We start from the raw sequence: 22,809 nt of genomic DNA on the forward strand, positions 1-22,809 counted from the left end.
AGACGCCGCTAGGATCTGGCGTTGCTATGGCTGCAGCATAGGCTGGCGGCTACAGCTCCAATTCCACCCTTAGCCTGGAAACTTCCATTATGTTGCAGGTGCGGCCCTAAAAAGCAAAAAAAAAAAAAAAAGATTAGTTGCTAATAAGATCTTATACACAAGCAGTTGTTTTGCCCCCACTTGTTCTCTTATTGTAGGCTCACACCAGGTGGTAAACAAAAAAGATATTTTTATTATAATTTGTCGTTATTATTGTTATCGTTCCCATTTTGAGGTGCTGGAGTCGCCTCTCGAGCCTGTCCACTGCTGTCCTCTGCCATCCTACCATCCTAGCTCCACAATAGCAGATCTGGTCCACGCCCAGACCCGGGCGGCGGGGCGGGGCGCGGCGCCGAAATGGTTTGTCCTGAACGCGCCGCCGTAGGCCGCCTGCGGCCGCGTGTGGCCCCTTTCCGCCTAGGCGCGAGCGCCGCAGTGGGAGGGCCTCCACGCTCCGCCCGCCCTGCGTCGGTGCGTGAGTTCGGCCCCCACGAGCTTCGAAGCGGCCCTTGAGCTCACACCCGGCTTTGCCTTAGCGTTAACCTGCGCGCCGCCATCGCCGTCATGCTAGGCGCCGCTGTTCGCCGCTGCTCCGTAGCAGCAGCCGCAGTCGCCCGGGCCAGCCCTCGAGGCCTTCTGCACCCCACTCCGACCCCCGGCCCCGCCGCCGGTAAGGCTCCCGCCTGCCACTGTCCGCGCCCGCGTGTCCTTGTGGTGACCTGGGCCCCCGCCGCCATGCGAGGGCAGGCTCGCCCAGAGGCCTAGCCCCTGCCCTGCGGGCCGACGGCCGAACCTGAGGACCGCTAGCCATTCCCGCCGCCGCCGAGTTGTGGAGGACTCGAGGGCGCGTCCCGGGGTCCTCCCTTGGCGCGACTTCCTGGTGCGGGCACCGCGGACCGGTCGAGCGTGGACCTGCTGTGGGTGCACCTCCCGCGCCCACTGGACCTCTTCGGTCCCCGGGCCATGACCGTGCCCTGGCGTTGATCCTGCGGCCACTGACTGGGAGTGGCTACCGCCGGCCTGCAGCGCTTCCGCGAAGGTGACATTGAGCTCAGGGTAGAAGGCGGGAGTGGCCCCTCCGGGGACCCTGGCACCGCCGCCCGCAGCCTCTTCCGAGAACACTTTATACTTCCGTGACTGGGACACAGTGTAGTCTTTTCATCAGGCATTTCTCGTTACCGTTTTGTGTGTCACTTTCTCCAGCCGTTCTTTTATTTTTAGACACTGTTGTGCCATGTTTTAATTCTTCCATCTTTACATTAGATCAGTGTATGTGGTTGTTTCCTGAGGTCTGGAAGAGAGCCTGACTTGATAGGTCTTAGGATAAGAATATTACTGTTTGGAAAACGGGGTACCACAGACCCAGGAGTCCTGGGTCCTACAAACTTGGAGAAGTTTTATTTTTTATTTGTGCTTCCGGCTAGAAGTCTGGTTGCTGGAGTATGAGATGTTCTGCTGATTTCTGTCTCTTATTTTGCCTTCTGCTTAATATGTGTTCCAGGAGACTTTGTGTCCAGCACTGAACTTTTAATTATTGTAAATGCACTTTAAAAAATTTATTGGAATATAGTTGGCTCACAGTGTTGTGCCCATTTCTTGTAACTGCGCTTTGATCTTGGTGCGTGACGGTAGCATATGCTAACGTTATAAAATTTAAACATGCACTCAAACTCAAAACTAATAGTGTTGTTCTTTTGACTATTTAACTAGCGCTTCAGAACCTAAGGAGTTATGTTTTGCTTCGGTTTTGTTCATGTGGATACATTTGGGGGAGGTGTTCTTGACCTCTTGAAAAGAATTGTTACATTTTGTGGCAGGTTGAGGAAGTGGCAGGCTTTCTGCAAACTCTAGATTTAAGGCAGTTCTTTCTCCAGTAAATTTGGACTACTGGTTTATCTGCTAGGCATTCTCCGCACCCTCTTTAGTATAATTCCCTAACAAAAAGCTTTATTTTAGGTATTGTCCCATAGACCTAAATATTTGCCACAAGGAGGCAGTATTGGTTATATTCATGTCAACTGCTTTCTAGCGGTGTGACCTTGGAGGTATTAGTTAAACCTTAAGACTCAGTTCCCTCATCTCTAAAACCAGGATAATATTTAGTAGTTGTGAAATTTAAATGAGATAATATAAACTCTTACCCCTTTCCAGGTACAAATGCTTAAGACATACTTGCTTTATTATAGTGCTTTTCATTTTTGCATATTATAGGTGAGGTTTGTTACCAGTTTGAGACTGAAGAGGTTTTATGCAATTGAAAGTTAAAAAGATTAAGATTTTTGGATGAAGCTATCCAAGGGCAAATGAGAATATACTTGAGAGCTCTGAGGGGGTTAACCTGGATGGAGGGCTTCAAGTTTGCTTTAGATAAAAAACTTAAATTCCGTATTTGCTCCAAGAAATCTTCAGCTTCTAACAGAATTGTTTTCCAGTAACTGCGGGATTAAATAATGAAATATTTTGAATAATGGTTAGATTCTCTAGTCAACCCTTAAAAGTTATGCAATCCTGGCTCCTAATCCTTATCCTGATAGTTTTGGAAAGATGGGAGTTGTTTTCACTTTCCCTTTCTTGTTGCAGTGCCTTTAAGTAGGCACTTTTTATTACCTTCTGATATTTTTTTCTGCACCACTCCCACATTTATAGATTTACAGCCTTTGGGCCCCAAGATTCATGACTGCTCTTAGGTCTTGTACCTCCGTAGCCCTGCCTTTGGGCTTGTTCATGGACACCCTACATTGTTCACCTCTATCCGTTGCTCTTAGATATACCACTACCAAAATGTCCATTCTTTGAGCCATATCTGAGAGTTATTGAATGGAAAACTATCTGATTTAACTAAATTTAAACCAAGGGAATTAATAAGCTCCTTTAATTTTTCTGAATATGTTAGCATTTTATTGTCAGGTAATAGACTGCTTGACTGAATGCCAAAAAGCAGTGTTAGAAATAGATTTTTAGGAGTTCCCGTTGTGGCAAGGTGGATTAGGAATCCAGCGTTGTCTCTGCAGCATTGCAGGTTTGATCCCTGGACTGGTGCAGTGGCTTAAGGATCCGGCATCACCGCAGCTATGGCATAGGTTGATGCTACAGCTTGGATTCAGTTCGAGGAGTTTCCATATGCCATGAGTGTGGCCAATAAAGAAAAAATGTCTTTTTTTTTTTTTTTTTTGGTCTTTCCTAGGGCTGCACCTCTGGCATATGGAGTTTCCCAGGCTAGGGGTCAAATCGGAGCTGTAGCCGCTGGCCTACAGCAGAGCCACAGCAACATGGGATCCGAGCCACATCTGCAGCCTACACCACAACTCACAGCAACGCCAGATCCTTAACCCACTGAGTGAGGCCAGGGATCAAACCAGCAACATCATGGTTCCTAGTTGTATTCGTTTCCGCTGTGCCACCACGGGAACTCCTGAAAAATCCCAGTTTTTTTATAGCTCCCTTTTCCTTCTCTGGAAGCGTCAGTTTGTATAAAAGTACCGAGTAACTGTTTTCCAAGACAGTTTACCTCACAAGCTTCAAAACTAAGTGGAAATGCTGTACTTAAGTAGGGTTGGTATGGGGGAGGGAAAGAATGCCTATGTAGTTTATCTAAAAATCAAAATGCCAGAGTTCCCGTTGTGGCTCAGTGGTAACAAAACCAACTGGTATCCATGAGGATGCGAGTTCGATCCCTGGCCTCACTCACTGGGTTAAGGATCCAGTGTTGCTGTGAGCTATGGTGTAGGTGGAAGATGCAGCTCAGACATCGCTGTGACTGTGGTGTAGGCCAGCAGCTGCAACTCTGATTTGACGCTCTACCCTGGGAACTTCCATATACTGCGGGTGTCACCCTTAAAAGACAGATAAAATAAAATAAAAATAAAAATGTTAAGTATGTCTCTAACTAGAAGAATAGATCCTGCTCTACCCATTACTGGAATTAGGAATATAATTTAAGCCATGTGGGAAAGTATGTTTTTCCTGATCTAGAAGCAGTATGTGTTCCCAGTGCTTACTTGGTATTCTAAATAGTTATCTCCTGTAGGGTTTTTGTTTTGGAATACAACCGGTTTATAACTTGAGACTCTCAGAAGCAAGGTGAACAAATCATTGAGGGTGATCAATTGATCTCCTTGACTAGGATTTGCAGTTGCTGGTCATCTTTTTCATAGTGAGAAAACAAAACAAAGTCACAGTCATCCACTGAAATCCCATGTTGGCAGTGAGCAAAAGAAATTCACTATCATGAAACACTCACTTTCCTAGATGGTTGGAGAAGTACACTTTAAAATTACTTATAGGGGAGTTCCCATTGTGGCGCAGCAGAAACGAATCCAACTAGGAACCATCAGGTTTCGGGTTTGATCCCTGGCCTTGCTCAGTGGGTTAAGGATCTGGCTTTGCCGTAAGCTGTGGTGTAGGTCACAGACTCGGCTCGGATCCCACGTGGCTGTGGCTCTGCCGTAGGCCGGCAGCTACAGCTCCAATTAGACCCCTAGCCTGGGAACTTCCATATGCCGCCGGAAGCGGCCCTAGAAATGGCAAAAAGACAAATAAAAATAAAAATAAAATTACTTATGGGAAGAGAAATATATACTTTGTTTTCCTTAGGTAAATACTTAGAGATAATTGGGTGGGATGATAGATGTGTGTTTTACTTAATAAGGAACTGCTAAACAGTTTATACTTGCATTATATATTTGCACTTTATTCAGCTACAGATAACTTCATTTTTTGAAAAGATAGTTTACAAATTTTTGCAAACAGTGGGCTGAAGAGTTGTTTTTGTTTCTGACATGTTAAGCTTTTAAAATAACCAGAAATTAATACCAAGCTTCTAATTCATGTAACAAGAAATGGAATTTGAAGAATGTTTTATTTCTATAAGTTATGATTTCCATAAATATAAGATAAATTAGGGAGTTCCCATCATAGCTGAGTGGGTTGAGAACCCAGCTAGCATCCATGAAGATGTGGGTTCCATCCCTGGTCTTGTTCAGTGGGTTAAAGGATCTGACATTGCTGTAAGCTATGGTGTAGGCAGGCAACTGCAGTTCTGATTCAACCCCTAGCCTGGGAACTTCCATGTGCCATAGCTGCAGCCCTTAAAGCTGCCATTTTTTCAATGCCTACTTACAAGGGGCTAAGCCCTGGGCAAAGTGTTAGCTGGCTTTCTTTACTTTTCTTTTTTTTGTCTTTTGTCTTCTCAGGGCCCCACCCACAGCATGTGGAAGTTCCCAGGCTAGAGGTCTAATCATAGCTGTATCTGCTGGCCTACACCACAGCCACAGCCATGCTAGATCCAAGCCTAGTCTGTGACCTGCATCACAGCTCACTGCAGTGCCGGATCTTTAACCCACAGAGCAATGCCAGGGATCAAACCCTCATCCTTGTAGATACTAGTCAAATTCATTAACCACTGAGCTACAACGGGAACTCCACCTGGCTTTCTTTTTTTTTTTTTTTTTTTTTTTTTTTTTGCCTTTTAGGGCCGCACCTGTGGCATATGGCAAGGGATCAAATCAGAGCTCCAGCTGCCGGTGTACGCTACAAACACAGCAGTGCTAAATCCGAGCCACATCTGTGACCTACACACAGCTCATGGCAATGCCAGATCCTTAACCCCGGAGCGAGGCCAGGGTTGGAACCCGCAACCTCGTGGTTACTAGTCGGATTCATTTCTACTGCATCACAAGGGGAACACCCTGGCCTTCATTTTTAATCATATTCTGCTAAAGTAGTGGTATCCCATTTTACAGATAAGGATTATAAAACTTGAGTTAATTTTACCAAAGTCAAACAGTGGGAGAGTGAAGAACCTAAAAGTATCTGACTATTAAAGCTTTGCTGCCTCCTAAAACTCAAAGGTGAAAATTCCTTATCCTCTCTCCTGCCCAGTACAGAGGCTGTTTACAAAGAATTCAGATTTCTTTAACTCTCAATTCACTATCCATATGACAAGCAGAAACTAAAATGGAAAGGCTTTTCATATGGTACTGGAAAGGGTATATTGATTGGGAGCAGAATGCTAATAAGTATGTCCTGTTTTTGTGATTGTGTTATATTTTTTAAAGTCTTACTTCTTGGAAATCTAATAAAGCTGTATTTTTTGTTTGTTTGTTTGTTGACTTTTTAGGGCCACACTTGTGGCATATGGAGGTTCCCAGGCTAGGGGTTGAATCGGAGCTGCAGTTGCTGCACTTCGCCACAGCCACAGCCACAGCCACATCAGATCCGAGCTGCATCTGCAACCTACACCACAGCTCACGGTAACACCAGATCCTTAACCCACTGAGCAAGGCCATGGATGGAACCCAGATCCTCATGGTTCCTAGTCAGATTCGTTTCTGCTATGCCACAACCACAATGGGAACTCCCAGAGTGCACTTTTTTTTATAAGAATTTGGGGGAGGAGCTGTAGTTTGATAAAACAGTTATTGATTGATTGATTGATTTTTGTCTTTTTAGGGCCATATCTGCCCATGTGGAATTCCCAGGCTAGGGGTCAAATTGGAACTGCAGCTGCTGGCCTATACTTCAGCCAAGGCAACTTAGGCTCTGAGTCACATCTGTGACCTACACCTCATCTTATGGCAGTGCTGGATCCTTAACCCACTGAATGAGGCCAGGGATTGAACCCTCATCCTCATGGTTGCTAGTAAGATTTGTTACCACTGAGCCATGAAGGGAACTCTGATAAAGCAATTTTTAAAATATAATTGCTTTGTCAGGATGTGTAACTTATTTTGGAATATAATTTAATGGAGAGCATGAGGTATTTTAAAACTTATCATGAAGGGAGTTCCCATCGTGGTGCAGCAGAAACAAATCCAACTAGTATCCAGGAGGGTGCAGGTTTGATCCCGCCCTCATTTAGTGGGTTCAGGGATCTGGCATTGCCATGGGCTGTGGTATAGGCCAGCAGCTGCAGCTCTGATTCAAGCCCTAGCCTGGAAACCTCCATATGCCGTGGGTATATAAAAAAAGTCCCCCAAAAAATTTGCTTAAAAACAAGAATGGACATTAATTTGCTAGAAATTAATACTCTTGCTTATTCACTTATTTACTTAAGTGTATAAATAAATAATTTTTCCTTCCAAAGATAATTTCCTGCTACCATTACACATTAGAGGTGGAAAAGTGTGTAGTCCTTTTTGTTCTACTTGCTTTTCTGTGCTTAATTAAGCCAGTGCAAAAGATTTGTTTGATTTGACCTACTGAATGACTTTCCTGCCGTGACATAATGTGGTTGATTCAAAACATGGGGTTCCTAGAGTTCCCATCATGGTTCAGCAGAAACGAATCTGACTAGAATCCATGAGGACGCAGGTTCGATCCCTGACCTCGTTTTGTGGGTTAAGGATCCGGCGTTGCCGTGATCTGTGGTGTAGGTCGCAGACATGGCTCAGATCTCATGTTGCTGTGGCTATGGTGTAGGCCAGCAGCTATGGCTCTGATTCAACTCAGCCTGGGAACCTCCATATGGCGTGGGTGCAGCCCTCAAAAGACCAAAAAAAAAAAATTGGAGTTCCCATTGTGGCTCAGCAGGTTAAAAACCCGACTAGTATCCATGAGAAAGTGGTTTTAATCCCTAGCCTTGCACAGTGAGTTAAGGACCCGGCATTGCCACGAGCTGTGCTAAAGTTCAAAGATTTGGCTTGGATCTGGCGTTGCTGTGCCTGTGGTTTAGACTGGCAGCTGTAGCTCTGATTCGACCCCTAGCCTGGGAACTTCCATATGCCATGGGTGCAGCCCCAAAAAGGAAAAAAAGAAAAAAAATTAAATGCATTGAGTGTTTGTAATACTACTGAACCGTGCATTTAAAAATGGTTAAGACTGGGAAGTTCCCTTGTGGTACAGTGGGTTAAGGATCCAGCATTGGCACAGCCATGGCTAAGGTTTGATCCCTGGCCTGGGAACTTCCATATGTCACAGGCGTGGGCCCCCAAAAAATCTTGGTGCAAAAATGCCCAAGATTTGGAGTTCCCTGGTGGCTTATTGGGTTAAGGATCAATCCCATGTTAATCTCTGCTGTAGCCTGGGTCACTGGCCAAGAAACTTCTGCATGCCATGGGCATGGCTAAAAAAAGTAGTTAAGATTGTAAATTTTATGTTGCGTGTACTTTAAGACACCCCAAAACAAAAAAGAAAAAACAGGAGTTCCCGTCGTGGCGCAGTGGTTAACGAATCCGACTAGGAACCATGAGGTTGCGGGTTTGGCCCCTGCCCTTGCTCAGTGGGTTAACGATCCGGCGTTGCCGTGAGCTGTGGTGTAGATCGCAGATGCGGCTCGGATCCCGCGTTGCTGTGGCTCTGGCGTAGGCCGGTGGCTACAGCTCCGATTGGACCCCTAGCCTGGGAACCCCCATATGCCACGGGAGCAAAAAAAAAAAAAAAGAAAAAACAACAAAAAAAAACTAATATATTGGCAAGATACGTCTAGTACTGCTTCTGTACATTGAAGTTATTGTTCTTTCTCCATTGTAGCTATCCAGTCAATTCGCTGCTACTCCCATGGCTCACATGAGACAGATGAGGAGTTTGATGCTCGCTGGGTGACATACTTCAATAAGCCAGATATTGATGCTTGGGAATTGCGTAAAGGTAATTGGAACATAGGCATATTTGTCTATTTTGATATAGAATTATGAACCTCTGTGTCATCTTCCACTACTTTGTTGAAAGTAATGACAGTTAAACCTTGAAAAACTCAGGGTTGGGGCATCAATACCCACCCCTATGTGGAAAATCCACACATAATTTTATAGTTGGCCCTCCTTATCTGCAGTTTTGCATCCAAGGTTCCCCATCTACAGATTCAACCAACTTCAGATAGTGTAGTACTGTAATATTGAAAAAAATCCACGTTCAGTCCATGTTGGTCAAGGGTTCGCTGTATTTTGAAAACATGTGTCATGTAAACTAGGTATTGTCATGTATTGTGCAGTTAGGAAAGTTTATGGTTTTCATAGTGTTTCCTGTAAAACAAGGTTTTTTTACAGGAAGCACAGTTGGCATTTGGGCCAAAGAGCTCTGTGTTGAAGGGCTGTCCTTTGCATTGAAAGATGTTTAGCAGCATCCTTGGTTTCTGCCCACTAGATGGCAACGGCCTTAGTTGTGACAGACAAAAATGTCTCCCGGGGGACAAAATAATCCCTGATTGAAAACAGCTTCTCTAATGATAAGTCACCGTGAGCTGGAATTAACAATTAGTGTACCTTTTAGATAATTTATGCAAGTAGTCCTTTGGTCCTCTTTCCCTCTTGATAATAGTTTGGGAGTTTTGTTATTTTTATGATTTGTCCTGCTCTGAATAAGTGTCCAATCTGAGTAAGCTAGAACTTGTTTTTCTTAACTTTGTGGATGCACATTTAACTTGAGTAAGTAGCATTAATAATACCTAGGCTAAGGAACCATGAGGTTGGGGCTTCAATCCCTGGCCTTGCTCAGTGGGGTAAGGATCCGGCGTTGCCGTGAACTGTGGTGTAGGTTGCAGATGAGGCTTGGATCTCACATTGCTGTGGCTGTGGTGTAGGCCGGCAGCCATAGCCCCGATTGGACCCCTAGCCTAGGAACCTCCATATGCCACGGTGCAGCCCTAAAAAACAACAACAAAAATAATAATAAGTAGGCTAGTAGACTGGTAAATAACAAATTTTAAGTGGTAGTAGTTTATCTCGGACCAAGAGTTCAGTCTCTATGGCCGTATTCTAGTCACTGGTGTCCTTTGTTTAATATTTTAAAATAAGTAAAATTAAGAAACCTAAATGCTTCATACTTCTCTGCAGGACGTAATGATTCCATTTTGCTGCAACTAGGGAAATTCTTATTGAATAATCTTGAGTAGAATTAATGAAAAGAACATTCCCATTAAGAGAATTTTAAATTTTATCGTGTATCCTTTTGTGCAGAGCCAAAAGTAATCATGCCCAGTCATTTTCTTGTTGAATGTTTATGACTGTGCACTAATGGATCTCTGTATCTCCTTAATATCCTCACTTGGGTTTCATTATGTCTCAAGCATTTCTCTGGCTAGTTTATATTATTTTCCAATTAGATCTATCATAAAGCAACCATAGTACATACATTGTACTAAGAGTTAAAGATGTGAGTTGAAAATGACCCTCTTGTTTGAAAAGAAACCAGCTGATTGTGAAAATACTGTTTGCAGTTAAGAAAACTCTTGGGGAGTTCCTGTCATGGCTCAGCGGTAACGAACCTGACTAGTATCCATAAAGGTGCAGATTCAATCCCTGGGCTTGCTCAGTGGGTTAAGGATCAGGCATGGCCTGAGCTGTGGTGTGAGTCTCAGACGCGGGTCAGATCCCACATTGCTGTGGCTGTGGCGTAGGCCAGCAGCTACAGCTCCATCTCGACCCCTAGCCTGGGAACTTCAATATGCTGTAGGATCATTCCTAAAAAGACCAAAAAAAAAAAAAAAAAGTGGGTTGTTTCTTCAGTCTGCATGCTATTGCATAGTCTTTTTTTTTACTAATTGCCTGGAAGATCCACTATGATCTTACCATTTAGAATTTGTGAAAGATAGAGTGTATAATTTTATAAAGAGAGGAAAATAAAGGCCCAAACAGACAAGATCAGTGTCTATGGTTGAATGAAGATATGGGTAACCAAATCATAGTTTATTCCAGGTTGAGATGACCCCTCTTTTTAATTTTGACAGGGATGAACACGCTTGTTGGCTATGATCTGGTTCCAGAACCCAAAATCATTGATGCTGCTTTGCGGGCATGCAGACGCTTAAATGATTTTGCTAGTGCCGTTCGCATCCTAGAGGTTGTTAAGGTCAGTGAAGTACCAGTGTTAAAGTTGTACTGGAAGTAGGTGGGCTGTTGATTAGGTATTGGCATATTCTCTATTTTTGTGTTTGTTAAAATATCTAAAATTAGTTCCTATATTTAGCTAGAGGGGATGTACATTATAGTTAGTCGTTGTCTATTTTTGTGTGTGTGTGTGTGTGTGTCTTTTTGACTTTTCTAGGGCTGTACCTGTGGCATGTGGAGGTTCCCAGGCTAGGAGTCTAATCAGGGCTGTAGCTGCCAGCCTACACCAGAGCCACATCAATACCAGATCCAAGCTGCGTCTGCAACCTGCACCACAACTCACAGCAATGCCAGATCCTTAACCCACTGAGCTAGGCCAGGGATCAAACCCACAACCTCATGGTTCCTAGTCGGATTCATTAACCACTGAGCCACGACAGGAACTCCTGTAGCTAGTCCTTTTGGAGGATGCTTTGTTATTTGTTTTGTTTTGTTTTTTCTTTTTCAAGCCTCATCTACAACATATGGAAGTTCCCAGGGTAGGGGTCGAATTGGAGCTGCGGCTGCCAGCCTACGCCACAGCAACACGGGTTCCGAGCCGCATCTGTGACCTACAATGCCGGATCCTTAACCCACTGAGGAAGGCCAGAGATCGAACTCACATTCTCATGGATACTAGTCAGGTTCTTAACCCACTGAGCCACAACAGGAACTCTCTGGAGGATGCTTTGATAGATTTATTCAGGGGCTTAAAAATTGTGCTTGATACCCATTTGTTCAGCAATTCCATTTAAGAATTAATCTTAAGGAAATAATGAAGAATGTACAGGGAGTTCCCGCTGTGGTGCAGTGGGTTAAGAATCCAACTCTGGCAGCTTGGGTCACTGTGGAGGTGTGGGTTCAATCCCTGGCCTGGGAACTTCCATATGCTGAGTGTTTGGCCATAACAACAACAAAAAAAAAAAACCCAAGAATGTACAAAGGTTTTTTGGTTGTCTTTTTTTCCTGGCCACCCCATGGCATATGGAGTTCCCAGGCTAGGTATTGATCAAATCCAAGCTGTAGTTGCGGCAACACCAGGTCCTTAACCCACTGTGCAAGGCCAGGAATCAAACCTACATTCTAGCATTCCCATGATGCTGCTAATCTACCATTGCACCGCAGGGGGAGCTCCTATACAAAGGTTTTAACTACAATTTATCTTTGTGCTATTTGTGATGTGAAGTTAAAAATTAAGTGTTGCGGAGTTCCCATTGTGGCACAGTGATTAACGAATCCGACTGGGAACCATGAGCTTGCGGGTTCGATCCCTGGCCTCCCTCAGTGGGTGAAGGATCTGGCGTTGCCGTGAGCTGTGGTGTAGGTCACAGACGTGGCTCGGATCCCACATTGCTGTGGCTCTGGCGTAGACCAGCGGCTGCAGCTCCGATTGGACCCCTAGCCTGGGAACCTCCAATGCCACAGAAGTGGCCCTAGAAAAGGCAAAAAGACAAAAAAAAAAATTTAAGTGTTACTAGGCATTCCCTTGTGGCACAGTTAATTAAGGATCTAGCATTGTCTCTGCAGTGGCTCAGGTCACTGCTGTAGCTTGGGTTCATTCCCTAGCCTGGGAGCTTCCACATGCCCAAGATCAGCCCAAAAGATAAAAAAATAAATGTTGCTAGTGGTTTCTTAAGATGGAACTTCCCAGAAGAGGTTGTTACTAATGTTGTAGAATTGTGTTTAACATTAAACTTTTTAAAATTTTATTTATTGACTCTAGTGTGCAGGTGTTCCTGGGGCAGGGATCAAACCCAAGCCATAGTGGTGGCAATGCCTGATCCTTAACCCCCTGGCCGCTAGGGAACTCCATTAAAAATATTTGTAATATCTTTTTTTTTTTTTTTTTTTTTTGTCTTTTCTAGGGCTGAACCCGTGGCATATGGAGGGTCCCAGGCTAGGAGTCTAATCGGAGCTGTAGCCGACGACCTACACCATAGCTCATGGCAACGCTGGATCCTTAACCCACTGAGTGAGGCCAGGGATCGAACCCACAACCTCGTGGTTCCTAGTTGGATTTGTTAACCACTAAGCCACAACAGGAACTCCGATATTAGTAGTATCTTAACTGAAGGAAATTATGAAATAATTTTTATGATACATGACCACATTATTTTAAAAAGTATAGCGAGAGAGTGGAGTTCTCTTGTGGCACAGCAGATTAAGGATCCCATGTTGTCACTGCAGCAGCTTGGATCACTGCTGTGATGCAGGTTCGATCCCTGGCCTGGCAGCTTCCAATGCTGTGGGCCTGGCCAAAAAATTAAGTGTTTTTTGTTTTTGTTTTTTTAAGTATATAGAGAGTGATGAAAATGTAGCAATGTATATACTTACTTTCCTTCCTCTTAGTTGATAATACCTTCTGATTTTTCTGTAGTGAACAAATTAATACGTTGATTTTTCTCTTTTCTTTCTTTTTTTTTAAAATTTTTATTTATTTATTTATTTTGTCTTTTTGCTATTTCTTTGGGCCGCACCCTCGGCATATGGAGGTTCCCAGGCTAGGGGTCAGATCGGAGCTGTAGCCACTGGCCTATGCCAGAGCCACAGCAACACGGGATCCGAGCCGCGTCTACAACTTACACCTCAGCTCACGGCAACGCCAGATTGTTAACCCACTGAGCAAGTGCAGGGACCGAACCCGCAACCTCATGGTTCCTAGTCGGATTCGCCACGACGGGAACTCCTCTTTTTTTTTTTTTTTTTTTTTAATGGCTACACACACAGCATATGAAATTCCAGGGATTGAATCTGAGCTGCAGCTGTGACCTGTGCCTACACATCAGATCCTTTAACCCACTACACCAGGCCAGGGAGGGGATCAAACCCTCACCTCTGCAGCAACCTGAGCCACTGAAGATGGATTCTTTTTTTTTTTTTTTTTCCCAGGGCCACATCTGCAGCATATGGAAGTCCCCAGGCTGGGGATGAATGGGAGCTGCAGCTGCTGGCCTGGACCACAGCCACAGCAATGCCAGATCTGAGCCATGTCTTCGACCTACACCACATCTCCAGGCAATGCCACATCCTTTAACCCAGTAAATGAGGCCAGAGATCGAAACTGCATCCTCCTGGATACTATTTGGATTTTTAACTTGCTGAGCCACCCTCTGGAAACCCTCTGCAGTTGGATTCTTAAACCACTGCACCACAGTAGGAACTCCAGTGCATTGAGCTGGGGCTTTTTTGTTTGTTTGCTTTTGGTTTTCTTTTGCTTTTTAGTGCCCCACCCATGGCATATGGAAGTTCCGAGGCTAGGGGTCAGATCGGAGCTATAGCTGCCAGCGTACACCATAGCCGCAGTAATGCGGGATCCATGCTGAGTCTGTGACCTACACTGCAGCTTATGGTGACGCCGGATCCTTAACCCACTGAGCAAAGCCAGGGATTAAACCCGCAACCTTATGGATACTAGTTGGGTTTGTAACCGTTGAGCCACAAACGGAACTCCCTCCAATGCACTGAATTTTAAACAAGAATTTTATATTTAAAAAATACAGGAGTTCCCGTCGTGGCGCAGTGGTTAACGAATCCGACTAGGAACCAAGAGGTTGCAGGTTCGATCCCTGCCCTTGTTCAGTGGGTTAACGATCCGGCGTTGCCGTGAGCTGTGGTGTAGGTTGCAGACGTGGCTCGGATCCTGCGTTGCTGTGCCTCTGGCGTAGGCCGGTGGCTACAGCTCCGATTCGACCCCTAGCCTGGGAACCTCCATATGCCTCGGGAGCGGCCCAAGAAATAGCAACAACAACAACAAAAAGACAAAAGACAAAAAATAAAATAAAATAAAATAAAATAGGAGTTCCCGTCGTGGCGCAGTGGTTAACGAATCCGACTAGGAACCATGAGGTTGCGGGTTCGATCCCTGCCCTTGCTCAGTGGGTTAACGATCCGGCGTTGCCGTGAGCTGTGGTGTAGGGTGCAGACACGGCTCGGATCCCGCGTTGCTGTGGCTCTGGCGTAGGCCGGTGGCTACAGCTCCGATTCAACCCCTAGCCTGGGAACCTCCATATGCCGCGGGAGCGGCCCAAGAAATAGCAACAACAAAAGACAAAAGAAAAAGTCAAAAAGACAAAAAAAAAATAATAATAATAAAATAAAATAAAATAAAAAATACAATTAGGGAGTTCTCTGATGGCCTAGCAGGTTGAGGCTCTTGCATTCACTGCTGTGGCTCTGGTTGCTGCTGTGTGACATAGGTTCATTCCCTGGCCCAGGAATTCCCACATACTGCCTGTGTGGCAAAAGAGAGAGAGAACCTGAAGTAAATGTTGAAACTCTCATTTAAAAAAAAAAAAAAAAAAACGACTAAGGAGAACTAGGGAGTTCCCTGGTTGTCTAGTGGTTAGGACTTGGTGCTTTCACCCCTGTGGCCCAGTTTCAGTTCCTGGACTGGGAACTGAGATCCCACATCAGTCCCACTGCATGCTGCGGCCAAAAAGATAAAGAGATCTAGAATTGTTAAAGACAGAAGAATAACAGCTTGACACTGTCTTAGTCCATTTGAGTTTTTAATATTTGTCCCTGAGGAACCTTGTGAGAATATAGGTATAATTATATGTTATAGTGAGTATTCATCAGAACTTTTCACTGGAGTTCTCATTGTGGTTCAACAGGTTGAGAACCTGACACAGTGTCTGTGAGGGTGCGGGTTGGATCTGGGTTCTCGCTCAGAAGGTTAAGAATCCAGCGTTGCCGTGGGCTGCAGCATAGGATACAGAGGTGGCTCACATCTGGCATTGCTGTGGTATTGGCAGGCAGCTGCAGCTCTGATTTGATCTCCTAGACTGGGAACGTCCATATGCCGCAGGTGCAGCCATAAAGAGAAAAAAAGGGGGAAACATACTCTTTTGACTTGGAAATAAGTATTGACTAAATGTAGTTCTCTGTGAAAAGACATGTTCTATAAGAAAGAAATTCAGAAATTCCCGTTGTGGCCCAGCAGAAACGAATCCGACTAGGAATAATGAGGGTGCAGGTTTGATACCTGACCTTGCTCAGTAGGTTAAGGATCCGGTGTTGCCACGAGCTGTGGTGTAGGTTGCAGACATATCTTGGATCTGGTGTGGCTGTGGCTGTGGCGTAGGCCGGCAGCTATAGTTCCGATTAGACCCCTCGCCTGGGAACCTCCGTATGCTGCGGGTGTGGCCCTAGTAAAGACAAAAGACAAAAAAGGAATAAATTCAAGGTCTGTAAGAGAGAAAGTATGACATTACTTTGTCTAAAATAGGTAAGATAATTAAGGGTTCTGTAGGCTGTCAATCCATTCAGCACTAGTACTTCATTCAGTTAGGGTATCAAATTGAGGCATATAAAAAATCTTTTCTGTGTTAATTATTCCTATTGCCTGTTAGGCACATTTGTTTTTGTTTTTTTTTTTTTTTTTTTTGGTCTTTTTTGCCATTTCTTTGGGCCGCTCTCGCGGCATATGGAGGTTCCCAGGCTAGGGGTCGAATCGGAGCTGTAGCCTCTGGCCTACGCCAGAGCCACAGCAACGAGGGATCCGAGCCGCGTCTGCAACCCACACCACAGCCCACGGCAACGCCGGATCGTTAACCCACTGAGCAAGGGCAGGGACCGAACCCGCAACCTCATGGTTCCTAGTCGGATTCGTTAACCACTGCGCCACGACGGGAACTCCATGTTAGGCACATTTAATTGCCTTTACAAAACTCTGTCATCACCACCTTCTTTTCCACTAATTCAAGGCTTTAAAATTTATCCTCCCCTTAGAGTTCTCCTGTGGTACAGCAGGTTAAGGATCCAGCATTGTCACTGTAGCGGCTTGGGTCACCACTGTGGTGTGGGTCTGATCCCTGATTTCCACATGCTGTGGCCGTGGCCAAAAAACAAAACAACAAAAAAAAACAGTGTTGAATGGTGCCTACATAAGTTGCTCTCTTTTTTTGGACAAATATGTTAACTTAAAAGTAGGTGAGTTTTGAGTTCCATTGTGGTGTGGTGGCAGCAAATCCAATTAGGAATCATGAGGTTTCGGGTTCAATCCCTGGCCTTGCTCAGTGGGTTAAGGATCCGACATGGTAGTGAGCTGTGGTGTAGGTCGCAGATGCAGCTCGGATCTGGCGTTGCTGTGGCTGTGGTGTAGGCCACCAGCTACAGCTCCAATTTGACCCCTAGCCTGGGAACCTCCTCTCCATATGCCTCGAGTGCAGGCCTTGAAAATAATAATAATAATAATAATAAATAGGTGACTTGTATTCTCTGCTACTAGCCTCTGCATATGTGATTAAAAGCATTTCAAGTTTATTTTGTTAACAGAGACAGTTTTTCAGAGCTAAATGTAAATATTTTCTTTGCCATCAGGACAAAGCAGGACCTCATAAGGAAATCTACCCCTATGTCATCCAGGAGCTTAGACCAACTTTAAATGAACTGGGAATCTCCACTCCAGAGGAACTGGGCCTTGACAAAGTGTAAACTCCATGGGTAAGATACATTCCTAAATAGGGTAGGAAAGAATCCAGGGAGGGTTGAGTGAGTGACATTTCAGTATTCTCAGAATAAGACCTTTTCATGGCCTCGTTAGATGCTGTGGGCACAGAGATTTAGAGAGTACCTGTGACCATTAATTTAAGGAGCTAGAATTTTCTAGTTATAATTATTTTATTGGTTTAAAGACAAGTAAAAACCTCCTTAATGGAGTTCCCGTCGTGGGTCAGTGGTTAACGAATCCAACTAGGAACCATGAGGTTGCGGGTTCAATCCCTGCCCTTGCTCAGTGGGTTAAGGATCCGGCGTTGCCGTGAGCTGTGGCGTAGGTCGCAGACGCAGCTCGGATCTGGCATTACTGTGGCTCTGGTGCAGGTCGGTAGCTACAGCTCCGAAGAGATCCCTAGCCGGGGAACCTCCATATGCCACAGGAGCGGCCCTAGAAAAAGACAAAAAGACAAAAAAAAAAAAAAAAAAAAGCAAAACAAAAAAACACCTCCTTAATTTAAAATCTGTATAGATTATTTCAAACATAGGCGTTCCCATGGTGGCTCAGTGGTTAATGAACCCAACTAGTAACCATGAGGTTGCAGGTTCGATGCCTGGCCTCGCTCAGTGGGATAAGGATCCAGTGTTGCCATGAGCTGTGGTGTAGATTGCAGATGCAGCTTGGATCCTGAGTTGCTGTGGCTGTGGCATAGGCCAGCAGCTGTAGCTCCGATTTGCCCCCTAGCCTGGGAACCTCCATATGCTGCGGGTGTGGCTCTAAAAAGCAAAAGGCAAAAAAAAAAAAGGAAAAGAAAAAGAATATTTCAAGCATAGAGAATAAATATAACCAAACCCAGATTTTCAGATTTTATTATTTTTGCCTATTTACTTTAGTTCCCTCCCCCTCACCAAGAAATGATAGGTTTTACATAGAGTTGAAGCTCTCTCTGTACCACTTCCTTAATTCTAACCCTTTAACCTCCTCTAACTAAAGGTAATCCATTACATACAAGGTATTCATCATGCATGCATTTATACATCTGTTTGTTTGTTTGTTTTGTCCTTTTAGAGCCACTCCCGTGGCATATGTAATTTCCCAAGCTAGGGGTTGAATCAGAGCTATAGCTGCCAGTCTACACCACAGCTACAGCAATGTGGGATCCACACTGCATCTTCAACCTACACCACAGCTCACAGCAATGCCAGATCCTTAACCTACTGATCAAGGCCAGGGATCGAACCGCATCCTCATGGATACTAGTCAGATTTGTGACCACTGAGCCACAACGGAAACTCCACATCTGTTTGTTTTTTTTTAACAGCAAGATTTTATTAATTTGATGCTTTTGTTTTCATGTGCTCAAGTTGGAATTTAATGGTTATATAAATACTCATTGATAATAACTTATTTGATACTTTGTTCTCTGTGCGAAGACAGGTTAGGTAATAAAACCTGTCACAAAATTGCCTAGATAATGAGCAGCATGAAGAAAGTCCACTGTAAAATAGAAAATATATAAGTAATAACTCAAATATTTATTTATTTTGTGTGTCTACCTGTGGCATGTAGAAGTTTCTGGGCCAGAGATTGAAACCAAGCCACAGCAGCAACTGAAGCTGCTGCAGTGACAACACTACATCCTTAACCCACTGCGCCATAAGAGAATGCCTCAAATATTTATTTTGGAGTTCCCGTCATGGCACAGCAGAAACGAATCTGACTAGGAACCACGAGGTTACGGGTTCGGTCCCTAGCCTGGCTCAGTGGGTTAAGGATCTGGTGTTGCCGTGAGCTGTGGTGTAGGTCGAAGTCGTGGCTCGGATCTGGTGTTGCCATGGCTGTGGTATAGGCCAGCAGCTGTAGCTCTAATTTGACCCCTAGCCTGGGAACCTCCATATGCCTCAGGTGCGGCCCTAAAAAGACAAAAAAAAACAAAATTATTTTAACAAACACATACAGTACATATAACTCTTAATATGTGTTAGGTGCTGTTTTAAGTGCTTTATAAATATTAGCTCATTTAATCTTCATAAGCAGCCTTATGAGGTAACTGCTATTATTGTTATTTTTCCTATTTTATTGTTTTGCCGATGAGAAAACTGAGTCACCTTGTTCAAGGTCATGAAATTAGTACAGAAACCCATGTTTAAATCCCCACACTCTGGCTCCAGAGTCAATTGCTTTTACTATGGCACACATCTTTTGTAGGCATTGTGGTACTGAGGCATTTAGTAAGGCCATGTTCTTATTTCTCACAGGTAAATAATGAGGATTAATTAGAGGATTTGCTTCCTAAGAGTAAGAGGAAATTTGTTTGTTTATTTTTGTCTTTTGTCCTTTTTGGGCTGCACTTGTGGCATGTGGAGGTTCCCAGGCCAGGGGTCTAGTCGGAGCTGTAGCTGCCAGCCTACGCCACAGCCATAGTAACACCAGGTCTGAGCCGTGTCTGTGACCCACACCATAGCTTATAGCAACGCCGGATCCTTAACTCACTGAGCGAGGCAAGGGATCGAACCCTCAATCCCATGGTTCCTAGTCAGATTTGTTTCTGCTGTGCCGTGACAGGAACTCTGAGAAAGTTTATTTTTAAAAGGTAGAACTAAACTCTCATAAAAGTTTCAATAAAAGTGGATCTGATGTTGAGAACTAGTGGCAGATCCTTCCAAGATAAAGAACCAGTGAGCCTAGTTAGGATATCATTAGTGAACACTTGATGAAGTACTTATTTAAAAATCTTAGAACTCAAAAGAGTTCCTGTATTCAGTCTTCCTACTTGACAAACTGAGCAGAAAATGCCTGAGGTTTTATGAAATCCTACATTGTATTTCTTTTACTTAAAATTTTTTAAGAGGGCACTTTTCAACACTCCTGATTGGAAAAGAAGATTACCCCAGTAAGAGCCAGGTATAAATCAACAAAATAAGCCAAACAGGAGTTCCCGTCATGGCTTAGTGGTTAGTGAACCTGACTAGCATCCATGAGGACGTGGTTCGATCCCTGGCCTTGCTCAGCGGGTTAAGGATCCAGCATTGCTGTGAGCTATGGTGTAGGTCACAGACAGTTCAGATCCTGCACTGCTGTGGTTGTGGTGTAGGCTGGCAGCTACAGCTTCGATTGGACTCCAAGCATGGGAACCTCCATATGCCATGGATACAGCCCATTTTTTTGTTTGTTTTTTTGTTTTTTGTCTTTTTACCATTTCTTGGGCCGCTCCTGTGGCATATGGAGGTTCCTGGGCTAGGGGTCCAGTCGGAGCTGTAGTTGCCAGCCTACACCACAGCTCAGGCAACGCCAGATCCTTAAGCCACTGAGCAAGCCCAGGGATGGAACCCAAAACCTCATGGTTCCTAGTCGGATTCATTAACCGCTGAGCCACAACGGGAACTCTGGGTGCAGCCTTAAAAAGACAAAAAGACAAAAAAAAAAAAAAAAAAAAAAGCCAAGCTGCTAGTACCTGATGTGTTGACTATAGGCAGAATTAAGTAAGAGCAGAAGAGACTACATAGAGGGAGTGATTTCCTTGGGCTCTTGCTCTAAAGAAGGTTATTTTTAGAGTTCTTGGGGCACAGAAGCTTAAGAATCTAGCGTTGTCACTAGAGTGGCTCAGGTTGCTGCTGTGGTGCAGATTCGATCCCTGACCCAGAAATTTCCGTATGCCATGGGTGTGGCCAAAAAAAAAAAAAAATAAGATGGTTATCATTAGAAGACTTCAATCTGGGGAGTTCCCGTCATGGCGCAGTGGTTAACGAATCCGACTAGGAACCATGAGGTTGCGGGTTCAATCCCTGCCCTTGCTCAGTGGGTTAAGGATCCGGCGTTGCAGTGAGCTGTGGCGTAGGTCACAGATGCGGCTCGGATTCCGCGTTGCTGTGGCTCTGGCGTAGGCTGGCGGCTACAGCTCCGATTAGACCCCTAGCCTGGGAACCTCCCATGTGCCGTAGGAGCGGCCCAAGATATGGCAAAAAGACAAAAAAAAAAAAAAAAAAAGAAGAAGAAGAAGAAGACTTCTATCTGTATTTTTTAGCTAATTCTTCATGTTTTCTCTTACAGATGAGCTTCCCAAGGATTTATTGATAATGCTACTTGATTATAAACAATCACCTGGAAATACTGATGATAACATATTACCTTATTTGAACAAGTTTTCCTTCGTTGAGTACCAAACTGTGTATGTAACTTGGACTTTAATAAAAGGGAAATGAGTTTGAACTGAAATTAGATGTTGTTTCATGTGTTTGCATTAAAAATTGGGGGGGGAAAAAACCTTTTAGAAGGTCATTGATTGCACTGTTTGCTTGCCATGTTATGTGCTGAGAGGACTGCTTCAGTTCTCTGGAAACCACCTGATGTGAAAGTCAGCTCTATAAACATATTCGGATGTACTGGCTGGTAAGTTTGCTAAAAATTAAGTCGTATATGTAGAATTTTCTTTTTTTTCTTTTCTTTTTTTTTTTTTTGGTCTTTTTGCCTTTTTAGGGCCGCTCCCGCAGCATGTGGAGGTTCCCAGGCTAGGGGTCTAATCAGAACTGTAGCTGCCAGCCCACACCAGAGCCACAGCAACGCTGGATCCTTAACCCACTGAGCAAGGCCAGGGATCAAACCCGCAACCTCATGGTTCCTAGTCAGATTCGTTAACCACTGCGCCACGACAGGAACTCCTAGAATTTTCTTATTGACAGGGCCACCAAGTACCCTGGGCTTAGGGGATTGGTTGTCTGTGGGGACAGATCAAATTGTGTACCTTCCCAAAGAGGGGAAATAAAATTTTAAAGTAGTCATTGTGATAGTCTTGTGGATGGGTTGTGTGGTAGCCACCCCTTTAGTTCCTCTTTCCTTCCCTACTGTTTTTACCTAGCAGTACTGTATTAGCCTAGGGCATTAAAGAATCTGCTGTGGAATTTGGTTTCTGCTTAAAACACTGAGTAAATGGGTTTACTTCTTGAAAGAATGAAATATAAATCCTCTCTTACTTTAGAAGCCCCATAATACTGGAAACTAGCTGCTAGATGAGGTTCTAGGTTTGAGTGACTTTTTTTTGTCTTTTTGCCTTTTCTAGGGCTGCACCCTCGGCATATGGAGGTTCCCAGGCTAGGGATCCAGTCCAAGCTATAGCTGCCAGCCTATACCACAGCCACAGCAACCCAGAATCCAAGCCGTGTCTGCGATCTACACCCCAGCTCACAGCAACACCAGATCCTTAATCCACTGAGCTAAGTCAGGGATTGACCTGCAACCTCATGGTTCCTACTTGGATTCGTTAACCACTGAGCCACAGCAGGAACTCTAAGGTTTAAGTGACTTCTGATATAGCCAGTTCAGGCAGCAGCATTAGGCAAATTGGATTAATACTAGGTTGAAATTTTTTTTAATTTTTTTATTATAGGTGATTTACAATGTGTTTTTTGTTGTTGTTGTTGTTGTTGTTTTGCTTTTAAGGTCCATGCTTGTGGCACATGGAGGTTCCCAGGCTAGGAGTTCAATGGGAGCTGCAGCTGCTGGCCTACACCACAGCCCACGGCAATGCCAGATCCT

At 44.4% G+C, this 22,809-nt stretch overlaps 1 protein-coding gene across 1 annotated transcript; it reads left to right on the forward strand.

Annotated features, from left to right (window-relative positions):
- LOC100156967 (cytochrome c oxidase subunit 5A, mitochondrial) lies at positions 437-21,492 on the forward strand. Its single transcript, XM_005666147.2, has 5 exons — positions 437-709; positions 8,509-8,625; positions 10,703-10,824; positions 17,163-17,285; positions 21,328-21,492. Exons 1-4 carry the CDS (start codon positions 604-606, stop codon positions 17,274-17,276), a joined length of 459 nt encoding a protein of 152 aa, XP_005666204.1. The 5' UTR covers positions 437-603; the 3' UTR covers positions 17,277-17,285; positions 21,328-21,492.

This window comes from Sus scrofa, chromosome 7, assembly GCF_000003025.6.
Source record: "Sus scrofa isolate TJ Tabasco breed Duroc chromosome 7, Sscrofa11.1, whole genome shotgun sequence".
Taxonomy (NCBI): Eukaryota; Metazoa; Chordata; class Mammalia; order Artiodactyla; family Suidae; genus Sus; species Sus scrofa.

Excerpts from the sequence above, each read along its gene's own strand:
- LOC100156967 (XM_005666147.2), top strand. The coding sequence starts at position 604 with ATGCTAGGCGCCGCTGTTCGCCGCTGCTCCGTAGCAGCAGCCGCAGTC. Across the intron at positions 8,626-10,702 it reads TGCTTGGGAATTGCGTAAAG|GGATGAACACGCTTGTTGGC; the intron begins GTAATTGGAACA and ends TAATTTTGACAG. Across the intron at positions 10,825-17,162 it reads GCATCCTAGAGGTTGTTAAG|GACAAAGCAGGACCTCATAA; the intron begins GTCAGTGAAGTA and ends CTTTGCCATCAG.